This window comes from Zootermopsis nevadensis, unplaced genomic scaffold, assembly GCF_977971745.1.
Source record: "Zootermopsis nevadensis isolate Lab colony 2312 unplaced genomic scaffold, Znev_1.0 Znev_ptg000013l, whole genome shotgun sequence".
NCBI lineage: Eukaryota > Metazoa > Arthropoda > Insecta > Blattodea > Termopsidae > Zootermopsis > Zootermopsis nevadensis.
In genome coordinates, this window is record NW_028259145.1 from 1,822,788 (window position 1) to 1,837,431 (window position 14,644).

General features: G+C 35.9%; 1 protein-coding gene across 1 annotated transcript in view; it reads left to right on the forward strand.

Moving 5' to 3' along the window:
- Nucleotides 1–879: 879 nt before the first annotated feature.
- LOC110835546 (uncharacterized) overlaps nt 880–14,644 on the forward strand; it is a 57,584-nt gene continuing 43,819 nt past the window's right edge. The window contains exons 1-5 of the mRNA XM_087348766.1: nt 880–1,566; nt 5,627–5,844; nt 6,823–6,987; nt 7,162–7,275; nt 7,439–7,593. Of these exons, the coding sequence (XP_087204892.1) occupies nt 1,545–1,566; nt 5,627–5,844; nt 6,823–6,987; nt 7,162–7,275; nt 7,439–7,593 (674 nt within the window). The 5' untranslated portion in view covers nt 880–1,544. The remainder of the gene's footprint in view (nt 1,567–5,626; nt 5,845–6,822; nt 6,988–7,161; nt 7,276–7,438; nt 7,594–14,644) is intronic.

Here is a 14,644-nt window from a genome sequence, read left to right on the forward strand (position 1 = left end):
TGAAGTATAATACGATATATGCTAGCCTATAACTATATTTTAATAAACTATATTACAATAGATTATACGGTTAACAAATCAAAGGAACTGATGCAAACAAATGTAGTTCTACAAAACGACCCTCTCTGCTAAATACAGCAAATACCGATGTCTTAACACTTGCTCATTCTGTAGGCATCAAAGAACATTTAAGGAGATATACAAAGATAATAAGCAGGGGGAACAGGAGTAAACATATCATACAAACGACCTGTAAAAGGGCTTCCAATTTTACTTTTTATTGGTTATTAGTCTAATAATTGGCATTAGGTATTTTCCCCCTAGAATTCTTGTTTATATGTTGTCATGTTTACTATACTGGAATTAAACTATTCAACAAAATTTCCCAAAAATTAAAGTCTGAATCACAACATAAAGAAATTAAGCCAGCACTAAAACAGTATCTATCTCACTTCTATTCCAAAGAATTTACCTCAACCAGAAATTCTCATCTAATATAAAATACATCTGAACAATAGTGGGTATGCTTTCTCGTGTATTTATTTGTGTGGTAATATGTGGTGACTATATATTATTGTCAATCCATGTATTTTATGTTTGTATTAGAAACAAGTGTTGTATTTGTGCATTGATACATTTCTACATCCTTGGATTGGGCCTATGAAATGTAAATAAATTCTGTTCTATAACTTTACCATTTTGTGTTACATCTATATACATATTCTTTCTCAACTATACGCATAATTTGTTGGAAAAAACCCGTGTTCAAGAAACTGTAAACTGGCAACCTTATTTTGGATTCGTAATATCTGATCGTCTATAATTTACTGTATCCTTGTCTTCTGTGCTAGGGTTTACGACAACTGCTGCAACCGTATTGGTAGGCTGGAGTTGATTTTGTTATAATGATTGCGGATTAATATTTGTGTTTAGTTTATATCGGTCTTGTGGGTAATTGGTAATAATATAACGTTTTCGAATTACATAGCTGTTGCTTGTACATTTCCGAAGAACTCGTAGTATGCTCTTCCCATTAAAAATTGTAGAACTATATTTTAAAGCGAATATATGAGCAGTGTAAATAGTCGAAGTGCGTTCAATATCAACGTTTTGAAAGCTTTATAGTTTGGACTGCGAATAGAGCGTCGTTTTGTGGCGGTGGCGAAGAAAATATTTTGAGTTAATAGTCAGATTATGAGTTCAATTTTCACACGTATGTTGGTCTCGCGAAGGAGAGAAGCATATGTTTAACATGTACTGAATAATGTGGATTCTTGCGACCGCCCATATCAGTTCGAAGGTCATGGGTAGTCACAAACTATTTTTTTAGCTTGTAAGCAACGCTTCCGCCATTTTGTCTTTGTTGGAAGTACCGCTTAATGGATTAGCGATTATATGAGGCCTTAGCAGTATTTATATCATTGCAATAGAGGTATTGTGCAGTGAAAAAATAACACCTACATACAAGGAAGAGTTTTGTTGTGTGTGCAGTAATCATGGTCTACTTCACGAAACATGTTTGAATATTCTGCAACCGGTCATAAATGAGCGGAGCATCAGAAAATTGTAAGTTGCTTTCATAGTTATAATAATTACGTTAAGAAATATAATGGCAAATATCATGTTATGTATTTCCTTATAGATGCATATTTTTTCTACTTTGTGCACAAACACTGTATTAGCCATTGAGTTTATATACGATTATTACTTAGGGAATTTATCATATTTTCATCGTTTCCTGTGTTTGAATAGTTCTTAAGTGGTTAACTGTGTGAATGTGGTATGCATCATGGGCCAAGAGAGACTTTTGCGGCCTTTTTTATCTCAGTGAACTGAGGACAGTTGGACACTCAACATAGCAAGTAATATCTGACTTGATAAACTTTTTGAAGATAGTGTAATTGCGTCATATTGTGAATATTCTAACAATTATTTATTTTAATCCGTCTTATCACAATATTTAAAATTTCTTATAATTAAGATAATAAAATATCATTGATGTTCCAAAATGTAAATCGATCAATCGATATGGAACATCAATGATATTTTATTATCTTAATTATAAGAAATTTCAAATATTGTGATAAGACGGATTAAAATAAATAATTGTTAAACTTTTTGAATTTAATTTTATGTAAAGTTTGTACAGGTGTTAAGATGTTTGTACAAGAGTCTGTGTTCTGTAAACAGAGGTTTACCAGGATGTAAATCATAAAACACCTGTTTGCAGTCTCCAATTTGACCTTAAAATACAGTCTAAATGAATTGGAAAATACTTCATTTTAGCTTCTTTCACAAGCAACAACAGCAACTTCAGAAAAATGCATGTTTAGGTAATCAGTTACTGCAGAATCCTGAAGCATGCTGTATGTATGCTACATTGGTAGTGTATGCAGAGGACTCGGAAAATGAAATGCATAATGACTATGAAGTGTTCAGATGTTGGAGATGAATTCCTATCAACAGCTGCCCTAAATGAGAACAGTTTATTGACAAATTATAGATTAATGAATTAATCATCCAAGTGTCTGCAGCACTGCAGTAGTATTTTTTGAGCATGCCTGTGTTTAATAGCTAGACCATATACTTTAATTTAATGTGTGCTGTATCTCACCCAGCCTCGTGTATAATGGTTACAGGGCTCTTTTCCTGGGAGGAGGGGGGTAAGGCTCACCTGGGGCATGTCACTGATTACTGACATCTATCTAGATCTGAGGTTACATGGCATGTAGCAGGACAGCTTTACTCTTTTATACTTATCATGAAACTTCTGATGTGTGACTTGCCACTGTTATTATTTAATATAACAAAATGGACTCCACAGGATTAAAAATAGTATAATGATCTTTAACCTTTGTAAAAATGTCTCCAACTATTAATAAAGTCTTCTCGGGCTATCAGCCATGTTAAGTGGTGATTAATCGCCGTCGTTTTGAGGACCATCCTGTCCTCATTCTCAGGGCTGTTTTCTATGTGGCTCATAAACAGCCTTGAGAATGAGGACAGAGAACATTTTTGTTTTATATGTGTTCATGGTTTTCATGTTCCTGGTTTTGGTTGGGAAGAGTGATGTGTCCTTTGCCAGTTGTAATTTTTTATCTTAAACTTAAGGGGAAAGTTTGATTTTCATTTACATGTGTTTTCTTGCCTTAAGTTAGCAGTATATGTGACTAATTTTGTGATAACTCTTATTATCCTTTGAAAACTATATAGTTGGCATGATGTTCTGTACAGATTTGCTTCAGGGCTTTACTTATTACTGTGTACTATTTTTTATAATTATGTCTGGTCATGTGTGTTGTACAGCCACTGTTGATGCTGCTGTTAATAGCCAAAATGGACCAGACACTTCCCCATGGCTCTGGCAGAAAATTGAAGTTTCTTGTTTGGTTTTCTGGCTGTAAAGCAGGGCTGTGGAGTCGATGCTAAAATCTCTGACTCCGGCTTCGGCTTCGGCTCCGACTCCAACCCTGACACCTACCCCTACTCCTCTATGAAAGCTCAATATGTATTAATAATGGTAAACCTACTAAAATGGTAAATGGTACCACAAGCGACTTCATCACCACCACGTTAATCATCAGGTTACTTTTTTAGACTTATAACCTATATTTAAATATACGGGGTCCGCAGTGGCCGCACGGTCTGAGGCGAGGGCCTTCTGCTGCTTGGTCGCTGGGACCATGGATTTGAATCCCACTCAAGCCTTAGTTGTTTGTCCGCGTTTTTCTGTGTTGCGCTGTCCTGTGTACAGGTAGAGGCCTTGCGAAGGGCCGATCCCTCGTCCAAGGAGTCCTACCGAATGTCTATAGATTAAGCCAACGAAAAGTTGGGACCCACAGTGCTCAGGCACTTGAAGAACAGGTCGTTCCCAGTATCCCAGTATTTAAATATTTATCTAATGGTTATTGCAGAAGTCTGTTGATTTGTTGACAGTTTGTATTCTTAAGGTACTGGAGCCAAAGTTACAAGGTATTCCACACCATGTGGCTCAATGCGTCATTGAATCTCCCTAAGCATGAGGCCACCAGCGGCCCACACGGTAGCGAAAGTGTTCTTAAGATTTTATGTCGAGGTCGGAGTCGGTCCATTTTTACTGACTCCCGACTCCACCTAAAATTGCTTCCGACTATGACTCCACAGCCCTGCTTTAAAGTATTGTAATGAAAGTATTTGTAGGTGTTCTTAAGAACAAATATGATATGTCATGTAATCAATAATATTTTTATTGAAAGCTTGTGAAGGCCATTGTTGAGTTTGACAGACTTCCTTGGTTGAAATTTGTAAATGTAAACTTTAAATCACAATTTTTTGAGATATGAACAGAAAGATGTATACACACATTTAATGAATTAAATTAAGACAGTTGAATAAACTAAACCACTACATACATCAACATTTGTACTTAGTGAATTAGCAAATGTAATGTAGGTGTTCAAAATTATCACTTTTAACTTCATGGCTGTGATGGCCTTGAGCAACTGATTGACAAATGACCATTGAAGTTGCTGCTGGAATGGCTGTGCACGACTGTTCAGTTTCTTGCCAGAGCTCTTGAAGTGTTGCTGGCTTTGTGCTGTGTAAGACATTCTTAATGTAACCCCACAAGGAAAGTCAGATTGGTGATTGCGGCAGGGTAATCAAATGATCCTCTGCATCCTCTCTGTCAGTTGGGAAAAGTGTCGTCATGATAGGCCCGGACAATGCAGTAGTAATGTGGTGCTCGCTCATATTATTGATATCACATGTCCTCTTCCATACAGCTGATGAACAGCGGGAACATTTCCGTATTATTTATATAAACTTTTGGGATACACAGTGTCTACATTTAGGAAACAAAAATTATTAATTCCATTCAGCTTGAGGTTGTTGGGACTATTATTTTTTCCTTCAAACTCTGTGGAGTTGCTGATGCTTTTGCAAAGTACTTTGAAACAGTTATCACATTTTTCACATAGGAAAATTCCTCTCTCTGTTATGTACCTCAGAATTTGTATCTTTAGTACCCACTCAGGTGTATGTAAAGTCTTAAAGTGTCTATGGTCCTCTGAGTCTGCTGGATTTGCTGATATTGTTGCTTTTGTAACAAAAGGTGGTTCACAAATTTCAGAACATTCTTAAATGTATTTTTATTCATAGCTTACCTCAGCAACAATTTCATATATGTAGAAACAAGCAGCTACTGTTCTTGTTTTAAATAAGTTTGCAGTGCCTCTGGTAGCATCAATTTATGTTGATTTTTATAATTTTTAGAAGCATTTGCATTTATGTTATTATTATTTTATGTCTTGAGTTGTATATTTTATTTTTGTTTATGAAAATTGTGTTATTATAATTTCTGTTTTTGTTGTATTTTCTTTTTTGTTCTTATCCCCTGTATCTGTAATAGGCCATTGGGCTGTTAATGATGCAGCACACAAAAACAAATCATAAAAACATTGCTATTGTTGCTGATATTATTAATATATTATTATTATTATTATTATTATTATTATTATTAAGGAATTGAACTTAATTTGGATTGCCACCTGATCATTACAGTTTAATCATAATTACCTGTAAGTAATATACAGCCAAATTAAGAATTTAATTTAACATAAGTATTTTCATTTTGTTTTAACATTAGTTGAACTAGAAGCTGGTTCATCTGGAATGATGGAATCTTCAGTTATGGAAGGTGAAGAATATTATAATCCAGAAGGCAGTGAATGGAGCCAAAAGGTCGACACTGGCCAGTTGTGTCGTGTGTGTGCCAATGCAAACGATTATCTCATACCCATTTTTGATGGTGAAGGTTTGGAGCATGAACTTGGTATGAAGATCGAGAAACACCTTCCGATCAAGGTAATGTGAATGTATTGTTTTGCTGGTGAGAAACACAAGTATATGTTTTCTTTTTGTATAATGATAGGGAATGGTTATCTACATACAAAAATCTGTGTAGGTGTTTGAGCATGTAAATTTTCTTTAAAACAGCAAATAACAAGTTGGGACTGCAGTGGGATTGGATTTTGTGTTGGAGTTGTGCCGTTGGCAGGAATACTAATCTCCATAGGGTCTACAATTTCACAAAAATTGTTACGTTCTGAGGGGATTGGGTTGTGATCTGTGTTAATTTGACATCTAATGGCCCATTACAGGATTATCTTGTGTTTAGTGTTGATATTAATACTTTTCCATTCACAGCTATGCCATAATGAAAAGACATTAAAAATTGAATCAGTAACGATTTGTTAAAATTATGTAGTCAAAAATGTGCCTCTTAGTGTCATATCTGTTGGTTCATCTGCAGACAGAAACTAGAGAACCGTTAAACAGTTTGTCACCAAGTTACATGTTGGAGAGTTCTGCTGAAATTTGTGTACACATTCCAGTTTTGGTTAAGAATGGACTACAATAATGGTCACTTTACATGAAAACCTACATGCATATCAGCGCTCGGAAGTGACTGGGTGTGGATTCTCTGTGTAAGGCTACTCCGATTGGGGAATCCTGTGTTAATAGTGTGTAAACATTTGGAAGAACTCCAGCACAAATTTCAGATTCTGGCAAGCACTGCAGAGTTGTTACACAGAGCATATATTTTCTAGTTATCCGTCTTCTGGGTTATTGCGCTGTGTAGTCTGGTCGATGTTAACCAACGTTTCAGAGGTCATACTGCCTCCGTCATCAGGGCGATGACGGAGGCAGTATGACCTCTGAAACGTTGGTTAACATCGACCAGACTACACTGCGCAATAACCCAGAAGACGGATATCTTCATACTCACCGCTGTGAGAACCTCAAGTCTTACATATATTTTCTAATTTGTTTTACCAACAGGTGACAGAGACTGACAGTTTACCTCAACAGATGTGTTACCAGTGTGCATCAACATTAATAGCATGGCACGATCTTGTCATTAGTTGTGTAGAAGCTGATAAGAAGCTGAGAGAATTACAAGTGGAAGATGATGATGATGATGACGGTGATGACAAGGGTGCTGAGGTAAGTTTGCAAGACCCAAAAAAAGTTAAATTTTACATTACTTTATAATTTGGAAAATGTAACACAAAGAGTACTTTATGTTGAAATACGTTCGGGAACTAGCATATGGTGTCTTTTTGTAGACAGCGAAGGAGTGTTTTGGTGGAGATGCTCACGATGCATTTTTGTTTTCAGATGTTTGAGTCTCCATCATTGGATGCTGAAATGACAGATGATGCTGTTCAGCCAAGTACATCAGAAGTACAAAGCCAAGTTTCAAAGACTCCATCTCCAAAGAAAATACTTCTTGTAAGTACTTATCTGTTTCTCATGTTTTGTGATGTGTTGAGGTTAAAATAGTTTTCAGATGCAGAAAAAATTATGCTTAGAGATCAGATTACAGTATTCAGGATGTGGTATGTGAAGGAATATTTTGTATTTATGACTATGTAAGTTGATTTTGTAATTTCAGAACAAGGAGAAGAAACCGAAGCTGAAAATGGTGTTAGTGAAGGGACATGCAGCTGGCACATCTGGGCAGAAGACCAGTTCAAAGACTCAAGTTGCGAAGGCCCTTGAATTGGCCAAATCCAAGGATGGTTCCAGTCAGGATTCAGCAAGTGAAAGGTAGGTGAATTTCATGTTACGTATTTCACTTTCATACCAATGCTCTTCCCAATATTGCTTTTCATCAAGAGGAACTCCAGGACAGGACATGAGGAACAGAGAGGTCTTCGTTCTTGAGAGAAATATTGGGCGTGTATATATAGCAATCATCTTTGTTGCAGCAAAATGTTTTATGAGTAGGCTGTTTGTTTTTATTTTTATTTTCTGCACCCTTGGGATTGGCAGGCAGGAAATTTGAGTGCTTCCTTTTAGTAGCATCATGGAGCAGAGTCCTGTTTGAGAATTTAATAGTTAGCCAAATAGTCTGGATGTTCTGAGTTTCTTATGGAACCAAAAGGTCATTACAGTGTTCCCAAGTGCCTGTGTTCTTTGCCAGATGAATCAAGTCCATACTGTCCAACCCTAGTTCTCAGATCCATTTAAAAATTCTCTCATCCCCCCCCCCCCCCCCCCCCCCCCAAGTTCATGTGAGTAGTGTCTCTCATTACAGACTTTTCAACCAAAATTTTGTTTGTGTTTATTATTTCCCTGTGCATGCTAAGCTCCCTGCCTACCTCATTGAATTGTTCATCCTGACATAATTTGGAGAAAAGTACAAATTATGTAACTCCTCATTGTGCAGTTGTTTCTAGCCACTTCATCCCTCTTGGGTCTGAATATTATTTTAAGTGGTTCACTTAATGTGAGAGGCCAAGCTTTTACACCCATACAAAATACAGGTATTTTTTTCTTCCTGATATGGTTACAAGTATTTTCTGAATTTGTTCTGTTCTTAATTTCCTCCTAAATGCAGTTTTTTGATTTGTTGCCGTCATTCTCAAATATTTGAACTTTTGCCATTCAAAGGATTTATTAGCTACTTTAAGGTAATGATTTGTCCCATAGCCTGGTGATGAGACATGAAACCTACGCTGAACATTGCATAGTTTTCTTCGTGTTCACTTCTAGACCAGCCTGTGTACTAGCGTATTATATACCTGTATTTTAATTTTTTGATATTTCTGTTTTTGCCCAATAAATTAACATTATCAGCACAAACTAAGAAGTTGTGTATCCCATTCAAATCCAGCCTCGCTTTGTTTTTCTTGTACATTCCTGATGCATGTGTATTCTAATGAAAAATTAATCAAAAGTAATAAATATTATTTAAGCCCATTCTGAATAAGAAGTGTGTAAATGTTACCTTTTGAGACTTCCCTATAAGTCTAATTTAAACACATTTTAATAACATAGCTAGTTTTAATGTTGTACTGAATTAATTGAAGTTGTATAATACTTCTTTTCCTAACTGACTCATATATTTCCTTGAAGTGTGTGAGTAAGGAATGGGTTGGGCTCCTGGTGTTCAAATTGAAGGATAGTGTCTAGTTCCTGTCTTTCCGTCCTTGTTCCTCCTAACTTGGCAGAGCAGGAATGCTTGTACATGCGGATGGGTATGCGTGTTTGGCTGGTTCTGCCCCTTCTGTTCCGAGCTGACGTTCTGATAAACAGTGTAATGTAAAGTGGAATTCAGGACTCACTCTACAGATTCCTTCAGTGTTTATGGTATTTAATTTAAATTAATGGTATACTGAAGAGGATAATAATTGCATAACATTGAGGAAATAAACATTTTTGTGCCCATTGCAGAGGATTTTAAGGGTGAAGAACAGTTCCAAGTCATTCTGCCAACTTGTAATGGAGTTTTATAGAAGGGTAGAAAAATTGACATTCACTAGTTTGTGCAGGAGAATCTGGATAAGTAATAAAATTACTTTTTCTTAACTTTTTGCCGTTTTGACAGTGTTTTCTTGTATCCTAACTTGGTAAATAAAGAGAATAATACAAGAAATTTACTTTGGAATGGGGTGGGGTGGGTGGAGCCTCTTTAGCACCATGATTTTGTAACTTTGGAAATGGGAATTTTTGCCCTACCATTTTATGTTTTTACAGATGTGTTGCATTACAGAACGTGCGAATGTTTTCAGGTTTCAGTTGTGGGTTATTTTTTAGATTTATGCTGCTGTATGATATATTAGACAGGATATACTGGTAAGTACAAGCTGTTGGGAAGAGCTTGGTGAAATTTGTACGTAGGCTGTGCATTTGGTTGGTTTGCCTTATTCTGTAGTGTTGAAAGCATAATAATACCAAGTTACTCAGCACTGACATGCAACTGATGGCTCTGTGCTTTGTATGCACTCGGTTCAGTACGTGGAACATCATTATACAGTGTGTCCCAAAAACATGTATACCCACTGTAATAACTTATTTTCTTAACATGTAGATGTTGGACCATTTTGAAATTTATCTTAAAGACTCAAATGTGCCATCATAGCTTCTGCATTGTTACCAGCAAGTCACAGTGATTATTTATGCTCCTGGTGAAATAGCGATACAGGCAGATATATGATGCTCTTAGCTTCTGTGGCGTTGCTAACATCTTAGTGACTATGTTCAGAATATCCCACAAACAAAAAGTCCATTGATGTTGGTTCACAGATCACTTTTCTCTCCTGTTACCCATCTTCCATCTAGGTAAATGAACTCTTCTGCGTTTCTGATTAACCCTTCAGCGTGGGAGCATTTAAATCCCAAGTCTATACCGTGCTGTGGGAGGAGTTTCTGCTTGGGGATTTAATTTTGAGCTGAAAGTGCATCATTTTACTTATATGGGCACAACTTCCCTAATAATTGATGAATTTTAGTGAAACTTTGAACAAAATGTTCACAACACACTATGCTTTATAGAACAGTAAAAAATTTACCTTAAAAGTTGAGTTTTGTGTGGAATATCTTGAAACAGCCATCAACACAGAGACCAGCCTCACAATCAGGACACCAAAACACTGTCTTTCACGCACAGGTAAATCATCGATTACACTTGATTCATCATCTGAATCGAACACGCTACTTTCGGAATCAGTTAGAGGTTCGTCTACACTTCTAGCAATGTCTTGAGGAGACAAAAAACGCCTGCTACTCGAAGCCATAATCACGGCTGACTGACGGCAGATATGTACTATAGAATTCTGTTCATACCAAGGGGAGAACAGAGAATGCATTGACTAAGGTCGTTGACATCATATACCGTTAGAAAGCTTGGAATGTGTCCTACACAGCCGTCGTAACCTTAACTATATTACTCCATTTGTCTTCCCTAGAGAGAGCCACAAAGCAGAGGCTGAATGCAGTTGAGTTCAAAAATCGATCTATATTTCAAAGTCGAAAAACACTGGTAAAATCGATCTGTCAGAGTCATGTTATATATCAATTGATAGCCAGCTTTTTTCTCTACATGGCTACTGGATCCAGAATACATAAAATACAAGGTCAGTCGCTAGGAAGAAGGAGAAGTCTTAGCGCGCATTATGCGAGCAGTGCTCGGCACTCCACGCCATGGGAAGACTACGTCATGACGAGCGATGTTCGGCACTCCACGCTGAAGGGTTAACAAGAAAATTTTATGTACTGGGATGTTTACTGCTAACTGCGCCACTCTGCTGTATTAATTATTTTATTGCAAGTTTACAAATAACTGTGCCACTTAGCTGCATTATTTGATTGTTACGTTCTTCTAGCATCATTTCCTATAACTGTTGAATATCACCTTGTTGTGCACATCATTATGTGTTCATGAATGTTCAAAGGGTGGATACATTTTCTAGGGGGACACTGTATACATTGAAAGTATGTGGCACTATTGACAAATTTAATGGACTACCTGATGTACTTCCTTGGCAAAAGTTCTTGCTTGGTTGTTAATATGAAAACACAGTATATGACATATTAGAATTGTATGTAGGAATAAGTAACAAGGGCAGTATAAATTAAAGAAAGTGGTCGAAGGGCAGTCAGTACTTATAATGTGCTTTATTTTGAAATGCACATGAGTAGCTCATCTGTATTCATAAATTTTTCGTTCATTACGAGATCTCTTGTATGTGTTTCAGAAAGGATGTGTTCCTAAAAGATGTGATTTTTGTCTTAGTTGGAAACCAGTTAATTTTATATTTTGATGTACAAACTTAAAATAACCCCCCTTCCTCCTCTTTACCTTCCCCCCCCAATATATTTTTTAATGATTTATGAGAAGGGGGTGGTAGATCTTATGTTTCGTGTGAAGTTTCAGTGATGTGTAGGATTAAGACTGCGAATGTTTACAGGTATTTTAGTGAATCCTTACTGTAATATTTTCCTTCAAGTAACTTCTTGACACCCTATATACTAACAATAAGATGTGTGCGATCACTTTATAGTTGTGATAAGTATCCACACAACTCTGGGTATTTGCTAGAGAAGTTACATCATTCTGTGTTTTACTGAATGCTATATTGAGCTACCTGAACTGTTTATGAGTTAATCCTTGAAGCAAGCTAATGTAGAAAGGGAGCTAACACATTCTAAACCATCAGTTGAGTTTTGTATGTTTCATTTTTTTCTGCTATAGAAAATCAACATGACCTTGGAATGAATAGTCATAAGGAAATGTTCATCATAAAGTTGAAACTAAATTGACTTGCATCATAAAAAATATAGATGATCAGTTCTAGACATATTTAAAATGAAGTGTCATTTCATATATTATACTGTATCCAAAACTGTGCGGTATTTTGTACTGCATGCTTATTTTATTTTCAGTACAAATATGTAGTATAATTTTAAAGCGGTAGTACGTTGATATTAATGCAAGTTTGTAGGGTTTGTATTGAAAGAATATTCAGGATCATGTTTGAGTTTCAATTTTCTGCTTCTCTTGCTAATCTTACTTTGTTGCACATTTTAGATTAATGGTTATTACTATCCTAACAGATTAAAATGGGCTGAATTTTGTTTAACTTTCTTCCCATTTTCATATAAATTATGCAATGGAGCCAAAGAATATGACCTGAGCAGGGCTTATATTTTATTGATGAGATAAAAACAGTATTTCCACGTATCTTTCATTGAAAAAGTTATGTTTCCAATTCACGGTTTTGTAAGAGAAGTACTGAGTTTACAAAAATTCTTTTATGTCGTAGGCTTGAGAATAACAGGATATACCTCTCATGTTCTGAATATGAATGCTTTATTTTGTCTGTATTTATATCTCATTATGGTAGTAAAGTATAAGCTATTTAAGAGTAAAGTTAATTTTTGTCAGTGGATATTGATAAGTAAAACAAGAGATTGTAGTATATATATGGATGCAAGTTTAAGTTTTCAGAATTGACATTTCATGACTTCAAATTGTACAAGGATTTGTGATACAGTAAATTAAAATCATTCTTGAATATTTTTATAGATTTCATTTTACTTCAGGGAAAAAAAAAATTAGTAAAACTCCAGATTCTTAGAAATTGAACATGAGTTAAAAAAATGGTTTTGTTGTGTATAGTGGTTGAGGTATTACAGATATGAATTGAGTAAAGGTAACTTGTTTTTTGTAACATAATTTGTTTGGGTGATAATGTGCGATGTTTATCATCAGCTGCTCTCCATTTACAGTATTAAAATTTCACCATGGGGGTAGTTTTAGTTAATGATGGAAATAATTTGAGCAGGGCCTTGATTTATGCAGTTTGCTATTTAGTCACATTTAATATGAATAAGAAGACTAAATTGTGCAGTAAAATGCATTGTAAAGTAATTCATTGCTTTGTGATACATGAATTTTATATTATCTTGTTTTAACTTCTTCAGAATGTTGTTAAAATATAACAAACATTTGTAAGATATTTGGAGGTAGAGTAGATAATATAATCCTAAAGGTTTGTTTCCACTTCAATTTCTCGCCATTATTCTATATTGGTGTATGCAGGAAGTAGGCATTTACTAAGTAGATTTTTAGTTTGTCTTGTGGTGAGTGTGAAGGTGGCTTTTCTTTTGGGTCATGTGTCTGGTAGAAGTTTGTCATTGATGAATTGCTGTGATGATGGAGGCAGCTAAGGCTTCTGAAATGTTGGTAAATGTCTATCATGCTATACGGCTCTTCAACCCAGAAGACAGCCATCTTATTTAGCCACTTACTCCTCACTAATCTTATGAACTACTCTTAACAATTTTCTGTGAACCTCATCCATAATGTTATGAAATTTGAAGGTTAACTAATAGCAGTTAGCCACTAGGCAAATCCTAAGCTATCACATGTTACAACCTGTTTTATTTTTATGCCCACACACACACACACACACGTGAAGTATAATCTATTCTTTCAAATTATCCCCACCCTATCATTTTGGACTTTGCACATCTTCCATGTTTTAAGTCATTGTGATGTATTTCATAACTTCTACCATCTGTCATTTGCATCTGTCACTGGGATTCTGAATGCCTGTCTTTTACTTACTTTGTTCTGTAGTGTTTGTTGAAATGCTCATCAATGCAGGATGCACAGGGATGGCTATAAGTCGCACATGGTTTCTCTATAGACCATAATGAAATATTTGCCATAAATGAAAGAAATTAGAGGAGTGGGCAGTGAGACATTGCTGGAAACAAGGGGAGATAGGTATGTCACATGAAATATTGTGGCTGGGGTTTGTAGGTTTGAGTGTGTTACTAATGGACGTGTCTTACACAACAGTAACAACAAATTTATCATAACATGTTCAGACATTGCTGACGGTGACCATTGAGAAGTGTCGTGCGAGCATGCGGATTCATGAGAAAGGACAAAGTGGCCAAAGGTATGATGAAATTAGAGCAGACTTGGCCATGGATTTTAGTAAAGCAGCTCTTACTGCATAATTTATGCAAATTGGAGAAAAAAACATCCTAATTGGATTGGTGTTATATGCTAAATGAAGTGGAAGACCACAGAAATGCGCATGTGGATCTCCGTGTTTATTTGGAAGAGTCGGTTCTTCATTTGCCCAGAATATCTATAAAGTAATCATTACATGGATGCGCAGCCGTAGGCTTACGCAAATTTATTGCATACTTTTCCAAAGTTGTCGTCCCATCAGAACACATTCACTTACGAATGCGTGGCATATATCAGTGTAAGGTCTTGAAATGTGGGACTGAACAAAATCAATTTTTTTCTTTTATTTTGAGAAAAGTAGTATGGTATGCAGCTCATGTTGTGATG